General features: G+C 40.6%; 4 protein-coding genes and 4 non-coding genes across 8 annotated transcripts; 6 read left to right on the top strand and 2 right to left on the bottom strand.

Annotated features, from left to right (window-relative positions):
- The first annotated feature begins 781 nt into the window (after nt 1–781).
- LOC121776910 lies at nt 782–1293 on the top strand. Its single transcript, XM_042174060.1, has 2 exons — nt 782–1058; nt 1150–1293. Exons 1-2 carry the CDS (start codon nt 786–788, stop codon nt 1291–1293), a joined length of 417 nt encoding a protein of 138 aa, XP_042029994.1. The 5' UTR covers nt 782–785.
- Nucleotides 1294–5194: 3901 nt separating this feature from the next.
- LOC121776909 (aspartic proteinase CDR1-like) lies at nt 5195–6649 on the top strand. Its single transcript, XM_042174059.1, has 2 exons — nt 5195–5937; nt 6082–6649. The coding sequence occupies exons 1-2, from the start codon at nt 5195–5197 to the stop codon at nt 6647–6649; spliced, it is 1311 nt and encodes a 436-aa protein (XP_042029993.1).
- A 545-nt stretch (nt 6650–7194) lies between these two features.
- On the bottom strand, nt 7195–10297 carry LOC121776908 (aspartic proteinase CDR1-like). Its single transcript, XM_042174058.1, has 3 exons — nt 9888–10297; nt 8408–8851; nt 7195–8020 (listed from the first exon to the last, which is right to left on the bottom strand). The coding sequence occupies exons 1-3, from the start codon at nt 10295–10297 to the stop codon at nt 7195–7197; spliced, it is 1680 nt and encodes a 559-aa protein (XP_042029992.1).
- Nucleotides 10298–12284: 1987 nt separating this feature from the next.
- On the top strand, nt 12285–12445 carry LOC121778031. The gene has a single exon (XR_006045602.1). It is a non-coding gene; the product is annotated as a U1 spliceosomal RNA (small nuclear RNA).
- Nucleotides 12446–13371: 926 nt separating this feature from the next.
- Nucleotides 13372–13532, top strand: LOC121778004. The gene has a single exon (XR_006045579.1). It is a non-coding gene; the product is annotated as a U1 spliceosomal RNA (small nuclear RNA).
- A 4996-nt stretch (nt 13533–18528) lies between these two features.
- On the bottom strand, nt 18529–19315 carry LOC121776608 (protein DETOXIFICATION 33-like). Its single transcript, XM_042173801.1, has 2 exons — nt 18750–19315; nt 18529–18661 (listed from the first exon to the last, which is right to left on the bottom strand). The coding sequence occupies exons 1-2, from the start codon at nt 18926–18928 to the stop codon at nt 18577–18579; spliced, it is 264 nt and encodes an 87-aa protein (XP_042029735.1). The 5' UTR covers nt 18929–19315; the 3' UTR covers nt 18529–18576.
- A 2204-nt stretch (nt 19316–21519) lies between these two features.
- LOC121778000 lies at nt 21520–21681 on the top strand. The gene has a single exon (XR_006045575.1). It is a non-coding gene; the product is annotated as a U1 spliceosomal RNA (small nuclear RNA).
- A 926-nt stretch (nt 21682–22607) lies between these two features.
- Nucleotides 22608–22768, top strand: LOC121778003. The gene has a single exon (XR_006045578.1). It is a non-coding gene; the product is annotated as a U1 spliceosomal RNA (small nuclear RNA).
- The last annotated feature ends 3469 nt before the right edge of the window (nt 22769–26237 follow it).

Below are 26237 nucleotides of genomic sequence, written 5' to 3'. Positions count from 1 at the left end.
ACCAAGCGACGATGTCGTTGGGTGATGGGCTGCCTGAGTATGCATACATTCAAAGAGCACATATACATCCTCTGATCTTGTTAGGGGGGCTTATTTTACCGGACACCACAGGGTGCAAGGTCCTCTTTATGTGGTTAAATGCCTTAGACGATCCGGTAGATGTGGCTAATATCAGTTGGGGTAGTGCTGCTTTAGCATACCTGTATCATTATTTGTGCGAGGCTTCGATAGGCAGACATAGAAGAGATGTGGGTGGACCTATGGTTCTCTTGCAGCTGTGGGCCTGGGAAAGAATGCCTACATTGAGGCCAGCCTTCTTGATGTCGCCTATGCACACGCCGTATACCCCGTGTGGAGCCAAGTAATGTTTTTGTTTAAATTAACTCATATAATTATGTATTATGTTGATAACTTTTGACATTAATATTATGTATAGGTGGCACGGAGTTACTGAAATTGGAAATGCTCCCCGACATTCAGTAGCTCATTATCGTGATCAGTTATCACTGATCCGTCCTGGCCAGGTGAAATTTATTTGTGTTGTCTTAGTTAATGAATTTATTTACTATAGTATGAAATTAATTGTGTTTTTTATTTTATTTGTTTGTAGTTTTATGTGGACACCCTATGCACACTGTATCATCCCTGAGTACTGCATTGATTCGACTGCATCCTACTTGTACGATACTTATTTGGTGTGCTGGTCATTTGTTGAGGCACACGAGGCTGGACGCGTTTCCTGACAATTTAACCGCTACCATCGTATTCCTCAGTACTGTGATAGGATGCTACATAGCTCCGGCCATTTGAGTAAAAGTCACCGTCGTGGGAGGAAGGGCGCTGATTGGGCTAAGGTACATAAGTTCTTCATTGATGAGTGGGACTTGCGCCACGACAGGTTCCAAGCAACTTTTGACCATGCAACGACGACAATGGATGGTCGCATTAATCCGGGCTATATGGCGTGGTACAATAGGATCACCGTGTCGTACCTAGTTCAACCTGGGACACAGTCAACTGAAGGGATGAACGAGGCAGCCCCTTCTAATTTATTGGCGGTATGTGATGTTTTTGTATATAAAAATGTCTTTAGTTTAAAGTTTGTATTGCTCACCGTGGTATGATGTCATTTGTATTTGTGTTATCTAGGTTGAGACCCTTCAGGTGATATGGCATTTGACCTCTGAACATGACACAGACCCTCGGTTACGGCAGATTCGAGAAATGGCTGCTTCGGCACTTCGTGCGATGAACCATGCTGATGCGATGGAGTATCCATCTTCTCAACGGTGAAATGTGGCCATGCCGCCACGCCCATCAACTTCTCTTCGTCATGGACTGCCGGGTGTCCGGACGGGTGGGCACGGGATTACGCGACAGCATAGGTTGTCGCAGCAGCAGCAGCCGCAACCTGAGTATGCGGTACCAGAGCCCTAGAGTCAGGAGTACGATCCACCAGGATGGTCTCAGCTGAGTGGTGCAAGCCACGAGCCCTCGCAATGGGGAGCACGCGCGTCATGTGATTCATTCTTTGGCGGTGTGTCTGATTGAGATGCAGCTCAACCAGGACGTGATACGTACTTTCAGAATTATCAATTTATGGATCCGGTGGGGGAAGAAGAGGGTCCGGAAGAAGAGGGCGGGGAAGAAGAGGGCGGGGAGGAACATGACGAAGTAATATTCCGACCACCGACCGCGGGATCCTCACGACCATCAAGTACGATTGGGAGGGCTATGCAGAATGTATTCAGGGGATTTTCAACAAGGAAGAACAAAGGGAAAGCTCCGACAAAGTTCACGCCTCCATCTAGATAGATTTCGGTCATATGTTGGTATTTGTGTCTATTGAAACAGGCTGTGATCGTAAGTTGATTTTTGAACATTTTTTATATGATGAAACATAAATAGTGTGGAATGTTTTCTATGGTGGAATGAACAATATTATGATTTTGATAAACAAATATAAACAAATATCGTCATATGCCCGAAACATGTTTCAAAAATCAACATACGACCACACCGGGCGAAGTGGCTGGAGTCGATACAAATTTACATAAAATCGCCCGACCGGGCATTTTAGAAAAATAAAATCGCCCGACCGGGCGAAGTTTCTGGACTGAATAGTGCGTGACGAAATTCACCCAGTGACGCATAACGATTATGCGTCGTTCCGTGGTGACGCATAACAATTATGCGTCGTTCATTGGTGACGCATAATCGTTATGCGTCACTGGGTGAATGTCGTCACGCACTGTTGAGTCCAGAAACTTTGCCCGGTCGGGCGATTTTATTTTTCTAAAATGCCCGGCCGGGCGATTTTATGTAAATTTGTATCGACTCCAGCCACTTCGCCGGGTGTGGTCGTATGTTCATAACCACCCACATCATCCGATACTCCAGAAGGACGACTTGGTAATTCACGAAAGAATCTAAACCCACTAGGATTGTATTCCGGAAGTGGTTGTTCACCTTGCATAACAGGTTTACAAGGTACTATCTCATCATCAGAACTAGCACTGACATCATCAGCACCATCACCATCACTGACATCGGGGTCTGGCTCTGTCTCAGATAGTGGCCTTGGCTCATCAAGATCATCTGCAACATCTACCTCATCATTCAATCCAACACCAACATCAGCAACATCTACAACATCTCTCTGCTCATTCATACTACGATCAAAGCTCACTTGATCCACCCTCGCAGATGATCCAATACCACAGTCAAAACTCATTTGTTCAAACCTCGCAGATGCTCCAATACCATAATCAACAGCTGGTGGGATTTCTGCACTCCTCGCCGGTGAATACTCAACAAATAATTCAATACACCCACTTGAATTTTGAGCATTGTTGAACATAAACATTACACTTTCATCATTGCAAATCACAGAACATGTATAACTCATACCGGAAGCATAGACTATACATTGTCTCCATAATAATTCAATTGTGTGTTGGTTCATATCTATTCCCATCGCATCACAGATCATTGCTACCAACCTAGAATAGGAAACACCTGAATTTAATATGATGGAGCTCCTCGCACGAGGTGGTTCATAACCAATACCCATATGTGGTAGTTGAACTACACTACCACCTCAATACAAACTCACAAATACTTGCATGATTTATGCATAAAAACATTTAAAACAACGACAATTAGGGACATTTTTCCTACAAGCCCTAATTTGTATAAATTGGGTAAAACTAACAAATGAAAGCACAATAAACATGAATAATGATGAATGTAGCTAAATTGATTAACAAATTACCGGATCTTATGGAGAAATCGCCGGAAATCGCCGAGAGAGGAAATGAAAGTGTGTAAAAGTGCGTTTTGTGAGCTGCGTCTGCCTGTAGGGCGTTAAAAGCCGCCTTAACGACGCATAACCATTATGCGTCGTTCTTTAATGACGCATAACTCTTATGCGTCGTTAAGCGAGGCATAATCCTTGTGCGTCATTAAAGAACGACGCATAAGGGTTGTGCGTTTCATTAAGAACGAGGCACAACCATTATGCGTCATTCCCTCAATTAAAATGAATCTATTCTCCTTCATTAATTTGGAATTCCATTATTTTTTAAGCACAAAAGAAGAAAGAAGTCTGTAGATTCTCCCCTGTCTTGGACTAAATTAGTTTTACTAAATTTTATATTGATGTTTGGTTACTTAGATTATGTCTAGGATAATTTTAGTATTGTTTGGTTAATAAGATTGAACAATTAGTACAAATTTAAACTTATATCCTATATTAAATTATAAATCATTTTTAATTAATTAAAACTTATTACTTTGAATTAGTAATTAGTAATTAAAGATTAAATTAATTAATAATTGCTTTGAATTAGTGATTAGTAACGGACGAAAAATAAATCAATTCTTTGTTAATTATTGCAACCCCATTAATTTTATTAATCAAGAAGCAATAAAATAATTCCAATAAAGCTCATCAATTAATCCCAATAATTGAGAATCACCCAATTTCATTAATTCAGAAATTAGTAATTAACGAAATCAAATAAAAATGATATTAAAATAAAATTCCAATCGACGTGATGTCCTCGCCTCTGTGCACGCAACTCTGCCCACCGCCCCACCGGTCGCCGCCCACAGCCACCAGCGCAATTGCCCATCCCTAAAGACAAACTGAAAAAAAAATCTAACACATACACATAATTGGCATCTTCTTCCTCTTTTTATTGGCGGACTGGAGGGTAATGGCGACCATCGGAAGTTGCGACGGGGAGGGACAACAAGAGAGAAGTGAGATGAGAGATGGGGATAAAGGAGTTGGAATCTTCATGAGAGAAAATACATAGGCTGAGATACATAAGATAGAAGAATGATGGGGGAATTGGGGATGAATGGTGTGAGAATTTTAGAAAATAGAGCAAAATAGACCGTGAGATTAATATAGCCGCGGGGTAAGGATATGATGAATAGTCAGATCTCATTAGTGAAAAATGAAACTGAGCAGACGGGCTTTGACGCGGGCTGTTAAGTAGTCACGGGCTGCATTTTTATGTGTATTGGAAACCGAACAACAGATTAAAGACAGAATGAGATTGAATCTTAGTTCAATCAGGCCAAGCGAACAGGAACGTAGTGTATGAAAAATGTCAACACAATGATAATGAAATGTCAACATAAACTTAAGTTGATATTTTAATGCATTGTGTTGATCTTAATATTTAAATGTCAACATAGTTTATTAAAATATCAATACAAATATGTGTTGACATTTTTAATATACTATATTGATAAGTTAGCAAGTTAACAATTTAAGAAAAATTAACATTATAACGCACCCCTATATAGTATTCTTCATTTTAATTTTTGCCACAAATGAGTCTCACTAATCAGATTACCTAATGTATAAAAAGATTTGACAATACTAGTATAGTACTAAGTTACTAACGGTATGCTTACGTATCAACATCCACATTTACTACTCCATGAATGCGTAGCATTAGAGATACAGTATAAAGTATAATCTGGAACCATCTGTAGTTGACTATCGAAAGTGCTACATCTCATTCCATCTCAACAATTAATATGGACCAATCTTTAGTTAACAATCGAAATAAATATATTTAGCATCTTCGATCGCTCCATTCTTAGGTCAACTTTCCATCCATATAAAAAAAATACACACCATTCATAAAAAACATCTCCCCCCCCCCAAAAAAACATGGCCAAACCCCTAAAGACAATCATCTTCATTTCTTATGTCACTCTATTCTCCTCCCTTTCCAAATGCAAATCCGACCCCTTAGCAAATACGACCACCACCAAAGGCTTCTCCACCGATCTCATCCACCGAGACTCCCCCGACTCCCCCCTCTCCGATCCTTCACTATCGCCTTGGCAGCGCCTCGCCCAGGCCAAGCAACGATCCCTAGCCCGCGCGAGCATCTTCACTGACCGGCTCATGCAACGAAAGTCGATTGAATCAACCATCAACGGCGTCCACGGAACATACCTCATCCGATTCTCCATCGGCACTCCTCCCCACCACACGATCGCCGTCATGGACACCGGCAGCGAGCTCATATGGACGCAGTGCGAGCCCTGCACGAAGTGCATGAAGCAGCTGTTCCCAGTCTTCAGCCCGGTATCCTCCACGACGTACAAGGATGTGCGGTGCGACTCCCCACGCTGCGGCACGTTCGGGCGCGCGTCCGTGTGCGACAAGAGGCGGGAGAAGTGCGTCTACAACGTGCTCTACGGCGACAATTCTTACTCCAGCGGCACCGTCGCTACGGAGACGTTCACTTTTGCAGAGAGTAGGGGTGGAGCGTTGCATTATTTCAACAACATCCAGTTCGGATGCGGACATGACAACTACTTCCATTTTGCAAGCACCATTCCATCTGGAATTGTGGGGCTCTCCGGTGGAAAATCCTCACTGCTTAGTCAATTTGGTTACGACAGGTTTGTTGTTAATTCCTGTCATCATCTAATGATATGCACCGGATAATATGTAGAAAAGTGTTTTTTTAATCAAATGTACGAGACCAATTTGGAATTTTAATTAATTAAAATATGATTTCCTAATATAGTCCATACATCTTTCAGTTTCTCCTATTGCCTCACAACATACGAAGATCGTAAAAAGGGGAGCAAGCTGCATTTCGGCGAAGACGCTGATGTCACCGGCAGAACAATGGTGTGGACGCCGATGACCGAGATGAACGTCCCGGATTTGTACTTTGTGACCCTGGAAGCGATCAGCATGGGCAACAAGCGGATCGAATACCACAACCCCGCGCTGCTCGAAGGAGGGAACATCGTCATGGACTCGGGGACCGTGTTGACCGTTCTTCCGGTAAATTTCTACGACGACGTGGAGGTGGCGATAGCAAACTCGATCAGTCAAAGGGCTGTGCGGGATTACAAGGACTGGCGGCTGTGCTACTCTGACCCGTTTGTGATGCCGAAGATAACGGTGCATTTTAAAAAGGCGGATGTGGAGTGGAAGCATGAGAATGTTTTTATCAGAGTGAGTCCGGATTATGAGTGCTTGGCGCTGCTGCCCAAGGAAGGCTTGCCTATTTACGGTAACGTTGCGCAGGCCAACTACTTGGTGGGATTTGATATTAGAAATAAGCGTGTCTTATTTAAGCCCACTCAGTGTGGAGTGTAGTTATAAATTTTTGTGCTTGAGGGGAAGACGAATTTGTGATGAATTTAGACCAACATGTTATGACGTTTTAGTTATTAAATGAAACATCTAATATTCGCTTTTGATTAGAATGTGAAAATTTATTAAAAAGGAAAATAACTCTACTACTATGGAATGGAGAGAGTAGATGAAGAATTGGTTGAAACAACATAGGAGAGAGACAGATGAGATTAAGCAGTGTATTAAACTATATTGTTAATTACTTCTTAGATTTTAAATATTGATAACATAACTAGTTAAATATATATGTTGTGTTAGCTATAGATCAAATCAATAATTATATTACGAGTAATTTTCATTTTATTAACTATTATCTCCATTCTATTTTCACTTCGTTTATTAGATTTTCAAATAATAAGTAAATTATAAAGTAATTACTAATTTTTAAAAAATATTTAAATACGACTTTTAAAAATAAGTATTTATTGAAGTACTTATATGTATTGTATGGAGTTCACAAATTTCATTTCTTGGATTAATTGCTGGTAGGGACTTGACTCTTTCTCCTAAATGGCAGTGGTGCAATCAGTAGGCTTGAAAGACACCGTCTTCTTCACCAAATCATACCCGACCTTGAAATTCATCTGCGCTATATTCCCATAAATCGGCACAAGATCCACCGGCGCAAATGCAAGGCACATAACCTTCTTGCTCGGCATTATAATAGACTTCTTCACCGTCATTATAAAAGCGTTGTGTCTCTTCAACTTCACATCCGCCCCTCTGAAATGCACCGTGATTTCCGGAATCTTCGCATCCACATCCTTAGCATTAGTAACATCATAACACAGCTTCATCGTCTTATGCGGATCTTCGATCTGCTTCAAGCTCACCACCCGCTGCAACTGCACCTCGACTTTACTGTACAGATCCCTCGGGAGGAACGTCAGCGTCGTCCCCGAGTCTATCACGATGTTTCCTCCCAATATCGACGTCGACGATTCCAAATTGAATCTCTTGTTTCCGACGCTCATCCCCAGCAACGTCAAGTAGTATAAGCTGCCTGTGTTTTTTAGAATGATCGGCGTTGTTGCAGCTCCTGCGCTGGAAACCACGGCGCTGTCGCCGAAGTGCATCTTACTCGCTTTCTTCCCCGACGACGACGATGGGACCTGTAGGCAGTAAGAGAATCTCCCGCCGATTGAAGGCCCCATCTGCCGCAGCAGCGACTCCCTCCCGCCGCCGAGGCCCACGACCCCTGATGTTCCGGGGCTGAAAGTTCCCCGGGTCATGTGGCTGCACCCTACAACGATATTGGAGAACGACGTGCTCTGACCAAACGAGAGGGTTTCGAGGGCTAAGTCACCGATGCTGACAGAGTTGTCAGCGTACCTGATACGTATTAATTAGGGATTAATATGTATCGGATATTAGAGTGGAGAGCAGAAGGGAAGAGAGTTGAAGAATGAAAAATATACTATACTCCCTTCATCCCCCATTATGTGTCACAGTTTTTCATTTTGGCTAGTCCCTTATTAATTATCTCACTTCATTTTTACTTCTTTTACTAGTATATAAAAATAGACTCATACTATATATATCACTAACACTTTCAATTCACATATTACATTTATTAGTCAAAATGAGACACATATTATGAGACATGGAGTGATAATATAAGACAAGAGACATATTTATAATAATGTGGTTCAAAAAAGATCTAATATACTATAATAAGGGAAATAGATCAAATCTAAATATCCGTACTACTACTAGTACCTGAGTACGAAGCCGCAGCCGCCGTTGGATCCTTCGCAGTTAGTGTTCTTGACGATATTGCATATTTCGGTGCGGCAGGGAACTGATCTGTAGGTGGAGGAGCGGGTCGGGTTGAAGAGTGGGGAACTTTTCTTGTTGCAGCCCTTGCAGGGGTCGCATTGTATCCATGTGAGGTCGCTCCCGGTGTCTGCAACGGCTAGGGTTTCGACTTTGGGGGTGCCGAGGGCGAACCGCATAAGGTATTCGCCGGTATCTGGGACAATCTCTGTGGAGGCTGATTGTGGGGAGTGATGATCTGCACGGATTATTAGGGTTTTGGAGCGGTTGAATGATCGTTGCAACACAGCTTCTACGCGGTCGAAGGGTGAAAGGAGGGAGGGGGATTGTAAGGAGTCTCTGTGAATCAGATCAATGCTGAAACCAGCTGCTTCGGTTGTATGGAAGCTGGGATTTGAGATGGCAAGGGTTAAGGTTATTGCAAAAATTAGGTAATTATTATTGCAGTGTTTCATTGTACTACCCATAATTAATCTATAGCTTGTGTCAATTTATGGTTTAATTAGAGCTAGTGTTGATATTTATATGGATGACCACGATTGCCTTAATGAATATAGGGGTTTCTTCTATCAATTACAATTGCTGGCCTTGTTTGTACTTTTACACAAATCATGTAAAAATAACAAAGAGGGCATACCTATTAACACTGATGGATGAGTTTGAGATGTAGAAAACATCAATGAATGACAAAATTCTCAAACGTGGAGTTTAAGCAAGGAAAGTAAGTCGAACAATAATGTTAGAAAAATGAAAAGGTATAATATTAGCAATCAGTTTTGTAGTTACATACATACCCCAAAATTGTTGAGCTAATACAGTACAAAAATTAAAGAATTAATGCATTAATAAAGAGATGGGATTGTCGAATTAAGGAATGCAGTATAACTTTTCTAGTGCCATGATGCATGAAGCAATAGATGAAAAAGTAATCTAGTGGGTATGGCCTTATTAATTTCATAAATTTTGCTAGATTGTAATGTGTTGCTAATAATTTAATCAATTTTGCTAGATTGTAATGTGTTTCTAATCAATTTAATTGCCTTCGTGAGGCCATCGTGCTCCTATCCTACGCACGTGTGTTTTAAAATTAATAATCACTATATGATTTTTATCAATAAAAACAATCACTTTTTGTAAGACCGTAAAATTTGGTTTAGAAGAAATTCATTTTATCAATTAAAAAATTGGCTAATACGTATATTAGGAACTTTCGTCGAATAATTCTTTATCAACAATAGCGATAATTGTTAAGCATAAGTAAATAAAGTTCTTTATAAGACCAAAATGTTAGTACAAAATATTTAAGTTGATTTGGCGAATATATATATATAAGTTGAATTGGAAAGAAAGTATGAATTCATAGAGGATTGCAGTGGTGCAGTGAGTAGGCTTGAAAGACACCGTCTTCTTCACCAAGTCATACCCGATCAAGAAATTCATCTGCGCCATATTCCCATAAATCGGCGTAAGACCCGCCGGCGCAAACGCAAGGCACATAGCGTTCTTGGCCCCCATTATAATACCCTTGTTGGTAGACATTATAAAAGTGTTGTGTGCCTTCAACTTCACATCCGCCCCTTTGAAATGCACCGTGATTTCCGGAATCTTCGCCTCTGCATCCTTTATATTAGTAACATCATAACACAACTTCATCTTCTTATGCGGATCTTCGATCTGCTTCAGGCTCACCTGCTGCTTCAATGCCGCCTCGACTTTACCGTACAGATCCCTCGGGAGGAACGTCAGCGTCGTCCCCGAGTCGATCACGATGTTCCCTTCTAGTACCGATTTCTTCGATGAATCCGAATCGAAAATTTGGCTTCCAACACTCATCCCCACCAGGGTTTTTTCTTTTTTTATTCTAGAATAGAGATAGCATTCCTTGCTTGTACTGAACTTTTTTTTTGTTCCGGGTTTGGGAGAGACGCATGACCCTCATGCGTCTCCTTTTAATGAGACGCATGACGATTATGCGTCTTTATGGGAGACGCATGAGGGTCATGCGTCTCTCTTTTTTTTCGGTTTTTTTAGACGCATGATCCTCATGCGTCTCTAATGCGTCTCTAATTTGCCAGCCACAACCTACTGCCTAGCTGCTTCACCAACCCACTGCCTACATTTTTCAGCTACGGGGTAGGTTTCTGAGGCTTTTTTATTTTAAATGGTTGAAAATGAAGTTTGATCATAGATGTGTGGTAGGTTTCTGGGCGCCAGTACAATATATTTACTATATTCCTTATAATTACTATAAATGTTTTGGTAACGTCACACACTGAAAAATAGATTTTTGTGACAATTACATGTTTGAATTTGGTCATCTCTCTTGAGAGAGAAATCTATTTATAATTAAGTCATAGATAATAATAATAGTTAATTACTATTTGAATACAAAACGGTATTTTTGTAAAAAATATGTATATTAATTAATGATAATGTTTGTGATTCTTAATATGAAATGGGCTACTTTACACATGACATTACTTGTTGTTACTTGTGTTTTAGTGTTGTTGTTGTAACATAGAATGTTACTTCAATTGTTTCTTATGAATTTTGATTCATATGATGGCCAACGGACATATGAAAAGTCTTATTCCTTGGCGGCACGAGTTTTAAGAACTGTGAAGAAAAGTGGGTGAAAAAGAGTTAGTTATATATGAATCTCACTTGTATATATTAGTTTTCAATGAAATGTGAGTTGAATATGGGACCGAGACTCTTATTCGCGGATGGAGGGAGTATTAAAATTGTATAAAATCGTATGATGAATATGAAATGGTTCATTTACAGTATCTTGAGAGAAGTACAAATTTCTTTTTGTTGTTGTTTATAATATTATGAATACACTTTATATTTAGATTATATTCTTATGTGTAAAAATATTTTTATACTATTTATTTTAATAACTCATGGATTAATATTCTAAAATAGTCAAAATTTCACTAATCATCCGTTGACTATTAGTTTTTGACGGAACCGTAAAAGGGGACCGATCCGACGATGATTTCATTTGTTTAGGACTCGATTTTAAAAAATTGAACGTTTTGGACCACTTCATATTCCAGTCATATGTTTAGGACCTATATAGTATTTTAGTCTATAATCAATCATGAAGATATTGGCGTAAGCGATAACTAAGCTCCCACATTCCATGTTTTGAAAGAAATTGGCTACAAGTATGATCAATATAGTTTCACAATACCAGTCCAACGAGAAATGGCAGAACAACTGAAGCTATTCAGAACATGGTCGAGCCGATAAGCTTTGAGGGCAGTGCTAGTTCTCAAGATCAAAGATGTCGACTACCAAACTGTTTCTGAAGATTTGAAAAAACAAGAGTTACAATCTCATACACAAAGAAGGTACCTGTTGTGCTTCACAATGGGCCAACCCATTTATGTGCCCCTCGTTATTCTTGAATACATTGACAAAGTCTGGAAGCAGCCTCCTCTCCTCCACGAACACTCCTACAACCGAGCCATGGCTTGGTTTTGGGCCAAGTTCGGAGATGAAAAGAGAACTTAGATGACAATCAAAATGTGATCTTGCTTGGAAAGAGAGCTTAGATGACCATATTTATATAGTCTGTAATGAACTCTTGACTTGTTTTGCTTCTCTATTCTCTAACATCAGATTTTGCAATGATAATTAATATCAGTCCTCGTTTTATTTAGACTCATCACTCATGCATATAAGGAGAAATATGTTTCAAGAGTTTGAGGGAGGGGAAAAGGATGTTGACTGGTACTATCCCACATCGGTGGGAGAGAGAGAAGGGAAAGAAACTGGGGATATAAAAGAAGGTGGAGTAGAACCTAGATACATACTTACCTGGACGGGGTCAATGGGCGATCCATAAGACCCATGGCCTAGGTTGGCGACCTCCATTGCACTCGGGAGGGGCGCCCGCCTAAGGTCGGCCCAAGTGGTCGAGCCTACGTCATAATTTGTGTCAGAGGGGGCCTGCGTTCGCGCGGCCCCTGCCCATATTAGTCTAATCTTTTGCTCCCCTGCTCGGGTTTGGTTCCACAGATTCCTGAAACTACCGTTTTACGCAGGAATAGAATTCTTGAATCAAAATTTGTAAGATAAATTAAATCGGAAAATAGATTTTATTTAATTGTATTTGAATCATTAAACTCTTCTGCTTCAACCAAGAGAGTCCGAAACCTGAGTATTTGATTAATGAACTCTTCAGCTTCAACCAGACCATCACAGAAGATCAATTATGCAGAGGCATAGTGTTCAATTATGTTCTCTTGTTGCTTGCCTATGATATAAAAGCACAAGGCAATGAACTTAGAAAGTAGGTAAATCTGGTATTATACCTTCTAATCTTAGTCTTTTAAAGCATTTCTAAAACCAAGAATACACATGTCAGAGTGGCTGCAAAGAGATGCTTGAGTTCTCCATGTAACTGTATCTCGAAATTTCATCTTCTCAAATTTCACATGTTGGAAAGATTGAATAATTTAAGGAGGCAATCAAAATTATGTGTTGTTGGTGTTTAGGATGTAGACTAACGATCACCATACTCCCCGTATGATTATTAATCTTCCGACCAGGAATCATTTGCTAAGTGTTCAACTAGCTATAATTTGCCATCCTTGTATCTGTTGTGTATGAATTAAAGTATTACTACTGTTATCAGATGATCTTGAACATAATTGATGATCAGCTGTGACATGATAATACAGATCAACTCGTCGAGATGCAGAGTTTTCATAACATAAGTCATAAGAGGATGAGGAATATATAGAAAAGAGTCGTAGGGAGGAGATAAGGATTTGTGGAGAAAAAATGGGTGTAGTGTAGAGTTTTATTAGCAAAAGAGTATCTCACATCGGTAGGTGAGAAGATAATAGAAAGAAAGTAGGCAGATAAAATGGAGGCGAGTAGCACCATGAAAACTACTTACCTGGACGGGGTCGATGGGCGATCCATAAGGCCCATGGCCTAGATTGGTGAACTTCATTGCACTGAGGATGGGCGTCCGTCTAAGGTCGGCCCAAGTGGTCGAGCCTGCGTTATAATATGTGACAGAGGGGGCCTGCGTTCGCGCGGCCCCTGCCCAATATCTAGTTATAATATTGAAGTAGTATTCTTGAATCAAACAACCGTAGGAGAGTGAGTGAGGACTCTCTTGGACCTCGTCTCTTTCTCATATGAGCAGGGAAATATCTTTTTGGATCGTTGCTTCATTTATAACAGGACACTTTTACTCTCTTAAATTCATATGTTTGGAAACGATGTTTCGATCCTAGAGATTTATTTTCTGCATTTGATTAGGAAGTTAACTTGTATGCGCTTGACAGTCAACTTGAAACATGCGCATGAATGAAAATTTTCACAAATATTGGCATAGTGTTCTAGACCATGACATAGAATAAGATCAACTATGCACGTCATAGTGTTCCATTTCAGGCACAACATTGTGTGTTCACATTTTATTACTACTCCCTCCGTTCCGTGATAGTAAAGACGTTTCTTTTCGGCATGCGGTTTAAAAAAATGTGTTAAGTGAGTTAAATAAATGAAGAATAAAGTAGGAAATGAACAAGGTATAGATGAAGAGAGAATAAAATAAGAAAGAGTAAATTAAGTGAGAAGAAATTTTATTAAAAAGATAAATGACTTCACTACAATAAAACGGATGGAGTATAAAACTAGGATTCACACTTCACTAATTTTTTTATCCATTTGTTTTACATTTCTTAATATACACGTCGAGGCAAAGTAAAACACAAAGTAAAACACGTAATTATTGTTGAAATGATGTAAGAAATCTTCATTAATACTTTACTAAATAAAACACGTAATGAGGGGGAAGTATAAGAGTATATTGTTGAAATGATGTAAGAAATCTTCATTAATAGTACTTTACTAAATAGTATTATCATTGTCAATATATGAGAAGGGTCCAATTTTTTTTCATAGTATATGTATACATACGCACACAATATACTGCTGATAGTATTATTCTAAACGATTCATACAATTTTCTTTAAATTTCAACAATCCAATTTCCCTCATTTAAGATTTGATAGTATTTAATTAAATTCTATCATAGTTATGATTTATGAATCGGTGTAAATTTTCAATATTTAGTTAAAAGTAGTAATTTTTTGTTATTTATACATTATACAATTTTCAATAATTAAAAAAGATATAACCAAATCAATTAAGTCGTGGTATTGTAGCTTGATCTGGGGTAAGGGCTGACTCAAGTTTTAATTGAAAAAAATTTGGAGAATGAGAACGTGATAGAGTTTTTGATTGAATCGATGCTATTATGCTAAATAATCTTACAATAATTAAGAATATTAAAATCAATCGTAATTCACACAATCAATTCGACAAATTTATATAGACATTTTACATAACCTATAAATAATAGAGTCGTGATTAAAAAAATATCAGTGTAGTTAACTAAATTAAATAGCTTAGTCGTTACTAAAAATGGCGGCAAAATCCATAATCCACAAATCAAATTCCACATCTTACGTAGCCCTAATCTCCCTCATTCTAATCGCCACCACCGCCGGTTTCACCACCGAGACTCTCCCCAGTGTCCTTCCTACGACACCTCCCTCCCGCCGTCGCAGCGCCTCATCAACGCATTGCACCTCTCCGTCCATCGCGCCGGATTCCTCAACCGCCGGCAGCGATCCAAATTGGAGCCGCAGCCGGATCTCACTAGCGGCGGCGGCAAGTATCTCGTGAAATTCTCCATCGGCACCCCGCCCGTCCCCACCGTCGCCATCGCCGACACCGGCAGCGACGTCGTTTGGACGCAGTGCAGCCCCTGCCTCCGCTGCATTAACCAGAGCCTCCCGCTCTTCAGCTCCCGCGCCTCCGCCTCCTACGCTAGAATCCCCTGCAAAACCCCCACATGCGACTCCCCTACGCCAGGATTATTACATATAATAATTCTAGTGGACTAAGATCGGCTGTATAGCCCACACGCGCGCACACATGCGCGTTGCCGTGAGCCTCGAGCCCGAGTCCGTGTCCTTGGACTGTTCTTTGGGCCTGGTCGTGGGGTTCGGCGGGATGACTCTTTTAGCCTGACACTTCGTCAGTATGTCGTGGTAAAGCCTCGTAACGGTCGGCGGTTACAGACTCGCAATGATGACAACCATCATGACTGGTTGACCCCTGCAGTGGACTAAGCCTATAAAAGCTCTTCGTTACAGACTCGCAATGATGGTTACAGACTCGCAATGATGACAGCCACCATGACTGGTTGACCCCTGCAGTGGACTAAGCCTATAAAATGGTTACAGACTCGCAATGTTGACAACCATCATGACTGGTTGACCCCTGCAGTGGACTAAGCCTATAAAAGCTCTTCGTTACAGAATCGCAACGATGACAGCCATCATGACTGGTTGACCCCTGCAGTGGACTAAGCCTATAAAAGCTCTTCTAGCTACCCTGCAGTGGATTAAGCCTATAAAAGCTCTTCCCTCCCTGACACCTCGTCAGTATGTCGTGGTAAAGCCTCGTAACGCTCGGCGGTTACAGACTAACAATGATGACAACCATCATGACTGGTTGACCCATGCAGTGGACTAAGCTTATAAAAGCTCTTCCAGCATCATGACTGGTTGACCCCTGCAGTGGACTAAGCCTATAAAAGCTCTTCCCTCTCCTCCATCCAGTTTCTGCATTGTGCGCTCTGCTGATAGCGGTGCTGCTTCACCAGAGACTTAGCCGTTTTTTCTTTGGGGACGAAACGCCAATCCGAGAGCACTACCGGGGCGTATCTCGTCTTGCGGAAAGAGGACTCCTCGACTCAGCTAAACACTGTTCACGGTTTTCTGTTTCGATTTTTACATTGTAATTCAGTTTCAGTTTTCCATTCTGTATTCCTTCTTTTGGGTTGTATTACGCCCAGCTTATATCTTGTAATCCCAGAAACCAACAAATTCTCCTACTGCCTCGTTCCAATTGAAGATCAGATTCACTCAAGCAAGCTGAATTTCGGCGTGAGGCTGAGGTTTCCGGCGGCGGCGAGGTGTCGACGGCGATGGTGGTGAAGAAAGGGATAGAGGCATTCTACTACGTCGATGGATGGAATCAGCGTGGGGAATAAAAGGCTTGATTTCGATGGCGGTGAGAGAGTGATGGTTAAAGATGAAGGATTTGACAATATCCTTGTGATTTATCTTCCTTATTTATCATATGTCCATTTCCTTAACGTATATTCTGTCAAATTATCCTTTGAAATTAGCTCCATAATTAGTGGGATTTGCTGTAGCATTGAGTTGTATATAATTGTGCTCCCTTCAGCACATAGACATGAGAGAAAATAATGATCAAACTTAATTGTGCCCATCGTTCTTTCATGGCACCAGAGCAGGTTAAAGATCAATCAGCTTCCGCATATTGATCATCCTTATATCCATTACATTGATACACCTTTTTTCTCCTTCTCTCATCCCCTTCAACCATGACAAAAGGGGAAGAAACCTCTGAAAAAAACCAATGGATCGGCCGTGGTCGACGTAGTGTCACCATTTTTTATCTCCGGTTCCGATAACCCCAATATTGTTTTCACGAGTGATCTCCTCCATGATGGCAATTATACAGATTGGGCTGATGAAATAAGTAATGCCCTCTTCGCAAAAAATAAGTTTGGCTTCGTTGATGGATCAATCCCTATTCCAGAAGAAGGATCACCGGAGTTATTATTGTGGAAACGATGCAACGCAATGGTTCGAGGTTGGTTGCATAGTTCAATGGACAAAGAAATTCGCAACAGCGTAAAACATGCGAAGACGGCACCTGAGGTGTGGGAAGATTTACAGGAGCGTTTTGGAAGTGAAAGTGCGCCTAGAGCGTATGAACTAAAACATATCTTGTCTCTCACTCGACAAAAAAAGATGTATGTTTCAGCATATTACACCAAGCTCAAGGGATTGTGGGATGAAATTCAGGCAATATCACCCCTTCCTAAGTGCAAGTGTGGCGGATGTACTTGTGATATTAACAAGCAACTTATAGCAATGAAGGAGAAGGAACGTCTCTATGAGTTTTTGATGGGTTTGGATGAAAGCTTCGGAACTGTGAAAACTCAAATATTGAGTACGAAACCAGTGGTTTCCCTTGGAGCCTCCTTTCATCTTGTGTCTGAAGACGAGAGACAAAAACAGATTTATGCTACTGAAAAAACAAGCGTTGGGGCAGCAGCCTTTCAAACTCAAGCTGCTCGTCTTAATGACAAGAATTGGAGGGAACCCAAAGAAAATAGGCGTGAGCCCAAGAAGTGCACACATTGTGGGAAACTCTATCACTCAGTTGAAGAATGTTATGAAATTGTTGGCTACCCAAAACAAGGGGAGAGGGGTGGACGAAACAGTGGCAAGAAGGAGGATTCACGCTACAAATTGAGAGGCACCAACAAATCAGCACACATGGCAGCAGGCAGTAGCCCTCTTCCGGGGATAACAACTGAACAATATTCCAAGCTTGTGGAATATTTTAGCAAAAGTGGAGACACCTCGTAGGTAGCACGTGAAGAAAATCCTACATCCGCGAACATGGCCGGTAAGATAAATAACTTGAACTCATGGATAATTGATTCAGGGGCAACTGAACACATAACATGTGATAGCATGTTACTTGAGAACCAAACGAGCTGTGGAACTGAAATACCTGTCAAGATTCCGAACGGAGAAACTGTTCCAGTTAAGAGCATTGGGAATGCAAACCTACCCAATGGATTAAAACTAAACCAAGTTTTGAATATATCTGACTTCAAGTGCAACCTGCTTTCCGTCAGCAAATTGACAAGAAATTTGAATTGTGCTCTCACATTCTTTCCGGATTTTTGTGTTATGCAGGACTTACCTTCGAGGAATCTGATTGGGATGGGTAGGCATTGCGATGGTCTCTACCTCCTGGAACCGACTATCAAGAAAGGTACTGCTCTCTCAGTCAAAGTAGACTCGAAAACTTGGCACAAGAGATTGGGGCATGCTTCGAGTTTAAAAATACAGCAGTTAGACGGTTCCTTTAGTAGTTTTGGAAAGAATAATGAACACTGTGACTCTTGTTTGCGAGCCAAATTGACTAGGCTTCCATTTCCTATCAGTAGCATACAAACCACTTCATGTTTTGAACTCATTCATTGTGACATCTGGGGTTGAACCATATAGCATCAGAATGACAATGGTGTAATACCACAATTCCAAGCTGCCAATCAAATCAATAATCAAACCAAAACAAAAGTAGTAAATCTCAAATCCCAAATAACTAAAACTCAAGCTAGCAATGAGATTACCACAACATAACAGCCGAGGCCAGCGACAGCTTAACAAACCCCAGCAGCGACTTAAACGCCGCCACCGAAAACCCGGTCCACGACTTCTTAAAACAACCGCACAACACATAACCAACCTGCGCCAACACCACCACCCACCACGACACATTCTCCGCAATCGCCGCCCCCGCCAGCCCCATCCCGAGCCTCGTGATCAGCACCCAATTCAGCACCACGTGGAACCCCAGCCCCAACACCGATATCACCGTACATACCTGAACTCACCTGCTGCTTCAACGCCGCCTCGACTTTACCGTACAGATCCCTCGGGAGGAACGTCAGCGTCGTCCCCGAGTCGATCACGATGTTCCCTTCTAGTACCGATTTCTTCGATGAATCCGAATCGAACCTTTGGCTTCCAACGCTCATCCCCACCAACGTCAAGTGGTAGAATGTGCCTGTGTTTTTAGTGACGATCGGCGTCGTCACAACTCCGGCGCCGGACACCACGGCGCCGTCGCCAAAGTGCATCTTGCAAGCCTTTTGCGCCGACGTCGGGACCAGGCAGAAAGAAAAATTCCAGCCGATTGAAGGCCCAATCTGCCGGAGCAGCGACTCCTACAATGATGTTGCTGAACGACGCGGTCGGACCTAACGAGAGGGTTTCCTGGGCCACGTCGCCTGTGCTGACGGAGTTGTCACCGTACCTGATACGTATTAATTAGGGATTAATATATATTGGAGAGAAATTATTACTCCATCCGTCCACGAAAAATACTACATAAAATCTCGTGCCGGAATATAAATGCTCCACTTAGAGCATGACAGAGGGAGTATAAGATACTCTCTCTGTCCGCCATTAAAAGTCTTATTCCTTGGCGGCACGAGTTTTAAGAAATGTGAAGAAAAGTGGGTGAAAAAGAGTTAGTAGAATATGAATCTCACTTGTATATATTAGTTTTAAATGAAATGTGAGTGGAATGTGGGACCGAGACTCTTATTCGCGGATGGAGAGAGTATTAAAATTGTATAAAATCGTATGATGAATATGAAATGGTTCATTTACAGTATCTTGAGAGAAGTATAAATTTCTTTTTGTTGTTGTTTATAATATTATGAATACACTTTATAATTAGATTATATTCTTATCTGTAAAAATATTTTTATACTATTTATTTTATATTATTTGCTTTAATATATTTAGCTATTAATATATCTTCATTATTTGAAAATCTTTTGTTTCGTGCATAGCATGGATGATAAGCACTGCACTTATGTCTAATATCAATATATAGCTAGTAATTGTTCAAAATTTTGGGGGACCATGGCCCACCACGTCCTTACTAGCTTCGTCCTGCCGAAAAGGTTACCCTTTCAAATTGAAAATATCGAATACATGCCATTGTTTATTTTCTATTGAATTACTAGGATGCAGTCAAAGCATGGTTTTTTTTCCCTTTCAGTGCTCACTGTCTTTAACTTGAAATCTTCCACGTTGGAACGCTAGAGAGACACCAAATATAATCAAGAGTAAAGTATTATTTTGGTCCTAAACATATGACCGAAATACCAAGTTGGTCCATAACATTCACTTTTGAAAATTGAGTCTTAAACAAATAAAATGGTCGTCGGATTGGTCTTTTTATGACGATTCCGTCAAAAACTAACGGTAAAACGACGATTAGTGAAATTTTGACTAAATTAGAATATTACTTTATAATTAATTAAAATATAGTAGAAAATAAAAAAATAAAAAATCACTTTTATCCGTTGTGAATTTCTTATTTTTTTGACAATGAATTTCTTTTTTTTTTTATTATTATTATTATTATCTTTTTTTATTTTTTATTTTCTATTTAATTTTATTTTAATAACTCATGGATTAATATTCTAAAATAGTCAAAATTTCACTAATCATCCGATGACTATTAGTTTTTGATGGAACCGTAAAAGGGGACCGATCCGACGATGATTTCATTTGTTTAGGACTCGATTTTAAAAAATTGAACGTTTTGGACCACTTCATATTCCAGTCATATGTTTAGGACCTTTATAGTATTTTAGTCTATAATCAATCATGAAGATATTGGCGTAAGCGATAACTAAGCTCCCACATTCCATGTTTTGAAAGAAATTGGCTACAAGTATGATCAATATAGTTTCACAATACCAGTCCAACGAGGAATGGCAGAACAATTGAAGCTATTCAGAACATGGTCGAGCCGATAAGCTTTGAGGGCAGTGCTAGTTCTCAAGATCAAAGATGTCGACTACCAAACTGTTTCTGAAGATTTGAAAAAACAAGAGTTACAATCTCATACACAAAGAAGGTACCTGTTGTGCTTCACAATGGGCCAACCCATTTATGTGCCCCTCGTTATTCTTGAATACATTGACAAAGTCTGGAAGCAGCCTCCTCTCCTCCACGAACACTCCTACAACCGAGCCATGGCTTGGTTTTGGGCCAAGTTCGGAGATGAAAAGAGAACTTAGATGACAATCAAAATGTGATCTTGCTTGGAAAGAGAGCTTAGATGACCATATTTATATAGTCTGTAATGAACTCTTGACTTGTTTTGCTTCTCTATTCTCTAACATCAGATTTTGCAATGATAATTAATATCAGTCCTCGTTTTATTTAGACTCATCACTCATGCATATAAGGAGAAATATGTTTCAAGAGTTTGAGGGAGGGGAAAAGGATGTTGACTGGTACTATCCCACATCGGTGGGAGAGAGAGAAGGGAAAGAAACTGGGGATATAAAAGAAGGTGGAGTAGAACCTAGATACATACTTACCTGGACGGGGTCAATGGGCGATCCATAAGACCCATGGCCTAGGTTGGCGACCTCCATTGCACTCGGGAGGGGCGCCCCGCCTAAGGTCGGCCCAAGTGGTCGAGCCTACGTCATAATTTGTGTCAGAGGGGGCCTGCGTTCGCGCGGCCCCTGCCCATATTAGTCTAATCTTTTGCTCCCCTGCTCGGGTTTGGTTCCACAGATTCCTGAAACTACCGTTTTACGCAGGAATAGAATTCTTGAATCAAAATTTGTAAGATAAATTAAATCGGAAAATAGATTTTATTTAATTGTATTTGAATCATTAAACTCTTCTGCTTCAACCAAGAGAGTCCGAAACCTGAGTATTTGATTAATGAACTCTTCAGCTTCAACCAGACCATCACAGAAGATCAATTATGCAGAGGCATAGTGTTCAATTATGTTCTCTTGTTGCTTGCCTATGATATAAAAGCACAAGGCAATGAACTTAGAAAGTAGGTAAATCTGGTATTATACCTTCTAATCTTAGTCTTTTAAAGCATTTCTAAAACCAAGAATACACATGTCAGAGTGGCTGCAAAGAGATGCTTGAGTTCTCCATGTAACTGTATCTCGAAATTTCATCTTCTCAAATTTCACATGTTGGAAAGATTGAATAATTTAAGGAGGCAATCAAAATTATGTGTTGTTGGTGTTTAGGATGTAGACTAACGATCACCATACTCCCCGTATGATTATTAATCTTCCGACCAGGAATCATTTGCTAAGTGTTCAACTAGCTATAATTTGCCATCCTTGTATCTGTTGTGTATGAATTAAAGTATTACTACTGTTATCAGATGATCTTGAACATAATTGATGATCAGCTGTGACATGATAATACAGATCAACTCGTCGAGATGCAGAGTTTTCATAACATAAGTCATAAGAGGATGAGGAATATATAGAAAAGAGTCGTAGGGAGGAGATAAGGATTTGTGGAGAAAAAATGGGTGTAGTGTAGAGTTTTATTAGCAAAAGAGTATCTCACATCGGTAGGTGAGAAGATAATAGAAAGAAAGTAGGCAGATAAAATGGAGGCGAGTAGCACCATGAAAACTACTTACCTGGACGGGGTCGATGGGCGATCCATAAGGCCCATGGCCTAGATTGGTGAACTTCATTGCACTGAGGATGGGCGTCCGTCTAAGGTCGGCCCAAGTGGTCGAGCCTGCGTTATAATATGTGACAGAGGGGGCCTGCGTTCGCGCGGCCCCTGCCCAATATCTAGTTATAATATTGAAGTAGTATTCTTGAATCAAACAACCGTAGGAGAGTGAGTGAGGACTCTCTTGGACCTCGTCTCTTTCTCATATGAGCAGGGAAATATCTTTTTGGATCGTTGCTTCATTTATAACAGGACACTTTTACTCTCTTAAATTCATATGTTTGGAAACGATGTTTCGATCCTAGAGATTTATTTTCTGCATTTGATTAGGAAGTTAACTTGTATGCGCTTGACAGTCAACTTGAAACATGCGCATGAATGAAAATTTTCACAAATATTGGCATAGTGTTCTAGACCATGACATAGAATAAGATCAACTATGCACGTCATAGTGTTCCATTTCAGGCACAACATTGTGTGTTCACATTTTATTACTACTCCCTCCGTTCCGTGATAGTAAAGACGTTTCTTTTCGGCATGCGGTTTAAAAAAATGTGTTAAGTGAGTTAAATAAATGAAGAATAAAGTAGGAAATGAACAAGGTATAGATGAAGAGAGAATAAAATAAGAAAGAGTAAATTAAGTGAGAAGAAATTTTATTAAAAAGATAAATGACTTCACTACAATAAAACGGATGGAGTATAAAACTAGGATTCACACTTCACTAATTTTTTTATCCATTTGTTTTACATTTCTTAATATACACGTCGAGGCAAAGTAAAACACAAAGTAAAACACGTAATTATTGTTGAAATGATGTAAGAAATCTTCATTAATACTTTACTAAATAAAACACGTAATGAGGGGGAAGTATAAGAGTATATTGTTGAAATGATGTAAGAAATCTTCATTAATAGTACTTTACTAAATAGTATTATCATTGTCAATATATGAGAAGGGTCCAATTTTTTTTCATAGTATATGTATACATACGCACACAATATACTGCTGATAGTATTATTCTAAACGATTCATACAATTTTCTTTAAATTTCAACAATCCAATTTCCCTCATTTAAGATTTGATAGTATTTAATTAAATTCTATCATAGTTATGATTTATGAATCGGTGTAAATTTTCAATATTTAGTTAAAAGTAGTAATTTTTTGTTATTTATACATTATACAATTTTCAATAATTAAAAAAGATATAACCAAATCAATTAAGTCGTGGTATTGTAGCTTGATCTGGGGTAAGGGCTGACTCAAGTTTTAATTGAAAAAAATTTGGAGAATGAGAACGTGATAGAGTTTTTGATTGAATCGATGCTATTATGCTAAATAATCTTACAATAATTAAGAATATTAAAATCAATCGTAATTCACACAATCAATTCGACAAATTTATATAGACATTTTACATAACCTATAAATAATAGAGTCGTGATTAAAAAAATATCAGTGTAGTTAACTAAATTAAATAGCTTAGTCGTTACTAAAAATGGCGGCAAAATCCATAATCCACAAATCAAATTCCACATCTTACGTAGCCCTAATCTCCCTCATTCTAATCGCCACCACCGCCGGTTTCACCACCGATCTCATCCACCGAGACTCTCCCCAGTGTCCTTCCTACGACACCTCCCTCCCGCCGTCGCAGCGCCTCATCAACGCATTGCACCTCTCCGTCCATCGCGCCGGATTCCTCAACCGCCGGCAGCGATCCAAATTGGAGCCGCAGCCGGATCTCACTAGCGGCGGCGGCAAGTATCTCGTGAAATTCTCCATCGGCACCCCGCCCGTCCCCACCGTCGCCATCGCCGACACCGGCAGCGACGTCGTTTGGACGCAGTGCAGCCCCTGCCTCCGCTGCATTAACCAGAGCCTCCCGCTCTTCAGCTCCCGCGCCTCCGCCTCCTACGCTAGAATCCCCTGCAAAACCCCCACATGCGACTCCCCTACGCCAGGATTATTACATATAATAATTCTAGTGGACTAAGATCGGCTGTATAGCCCACACGCGCGCGCACATGCGCGTTGCCGTGAGCCTCGAGCCCGAGTCCGTGTCCTTGGACTGTTCTTTGGGCCTGGTCGTGGGGTTCGGCGGGATGACTCTTTTAGCCTGACACTTCGTCAGTATGTCGTGGTAAAGCCTCGTAACGGTCGGCGGTTACAGACTCGCAATGATGACAACCATCATGACTGGTTGACCCCTGCAGTGGACTAAGCCTATAAAAGCTCTTCGTTACAGACTCGCAATGATGGTTACAGACTCGCAATGATGACAGCCACCATGACTGGTTGACCCCTGCAGTGGACTAAGCCTATAAAATGGTTACAGACTCGCAATGTTGACAACCATCATGACTGGTTGACCCCTGCAGTGGACTAAGCCTATAAAAGCTCTTCGTTACAGAATCGCAACGATGATAGCCATCATGACTGGTTGACCCCTGCAGTGGACTAAGCCTATAAAAGCTCTTCTAGCTACCCTGCAGTGGATTAAGCCTATAAAAGCTCTTCCCTCCCTGACACCTCGTCAGTATGTCGTGGTAAAGCCTCGTAACGCTCGGCGGTTACAGACTAACAATGATGACAACCATCATGACTGGTTGACCCATGCAGTGGACTAAGCTTATAAAAGCTCTTCCAGCATCATGACTGGTTGACCCCTGCAGTGGACTAAGCCTATAAAAGCTCTTCCCTCTCCTCCATCCAGTTTCTGCATTGTGCGCTCTGCTGATAGCGGTGCTGCTTCACCAGAGACTTAGCCGTTTTTTCTTTGGGGACGAAACGCCAATCCGAGAGCACTACCGGGGCGTATCTCGTCTTGCGGAAAGAGGACTCCTCGACTCAGCTAAACACTGTTCACGGTTTTCTGTTTCGATTTTTACATTGTAATTCAGTTTCAGTTTTCCATTCTGTATTCCTTCTTTTGGGTTGTATTACGCCCAGCTTATATCTTGTAATCCCAGAAACCAACAAATTCTCCTACTGCCTCGTTCCAATTGAAGATCAGATTCACTCAAGCAAGCTGAATTTCGGCGTGAGGCTGAGGTTTCCGGCGGCGGCGAGGTGTCGACGGCGATGGTGGTGAAGAAAGGGATAGAGGCATTCTACTACGTCGATGGATGGAATCAGCGTGGGGAATAAAAGGCTTGATTTCGATGGCGGTGAGAGAGTGATGGTTAAAGATGAAGGATTTGACAATATCCTTGTGATTTATCTTCCTTATTTATCATATGTCCATTTCCTTAACGTATATTCTGTCAAATTATCCTTTGAAATTAGCTCCATAATTAGTGGGATTTGCTGTAGCATTGAGTTGTATATAATTGTGCTCCCTTCAGCACATAGACATGAGAGAAAATAATGATCAAACTTAATTGTGCCCATCGTTCTTTCATGGCACCAGAGCAGGTTAAAGATCAATCAGCTTCCGCATATTGATCATCCTTATATCCATTACATTGATACACCTTTTTTCTCCTTCTCTCATCCCCTTCAACCATGACAAAAGGGGAAGAAACCTCTGAAAAAAACCAATGGATCGGCCGTGGTCGACGTAGTGTCACCATTTTT

This window comes from Salvia splendens, chromosome 18 (assembly GCF_004379255.2).
Source record: "Salvia splendens isolate huo1 chromosome 18, SspV2, whole genome shotgun sequence".
NCBI classification, from domain to species: domain Eukaryota; kingdom Viridiplantae; phylum Streptophyta; class Magnoliopsida; order Lamiales; family Lamiaceae; genus Salvia; species Salvia splendens.
The sequence above is the reverse complement of the archived record's forward strand: the minus strand, read 5'-3'. Positions and strand labels throughout refer to the sequence as shown.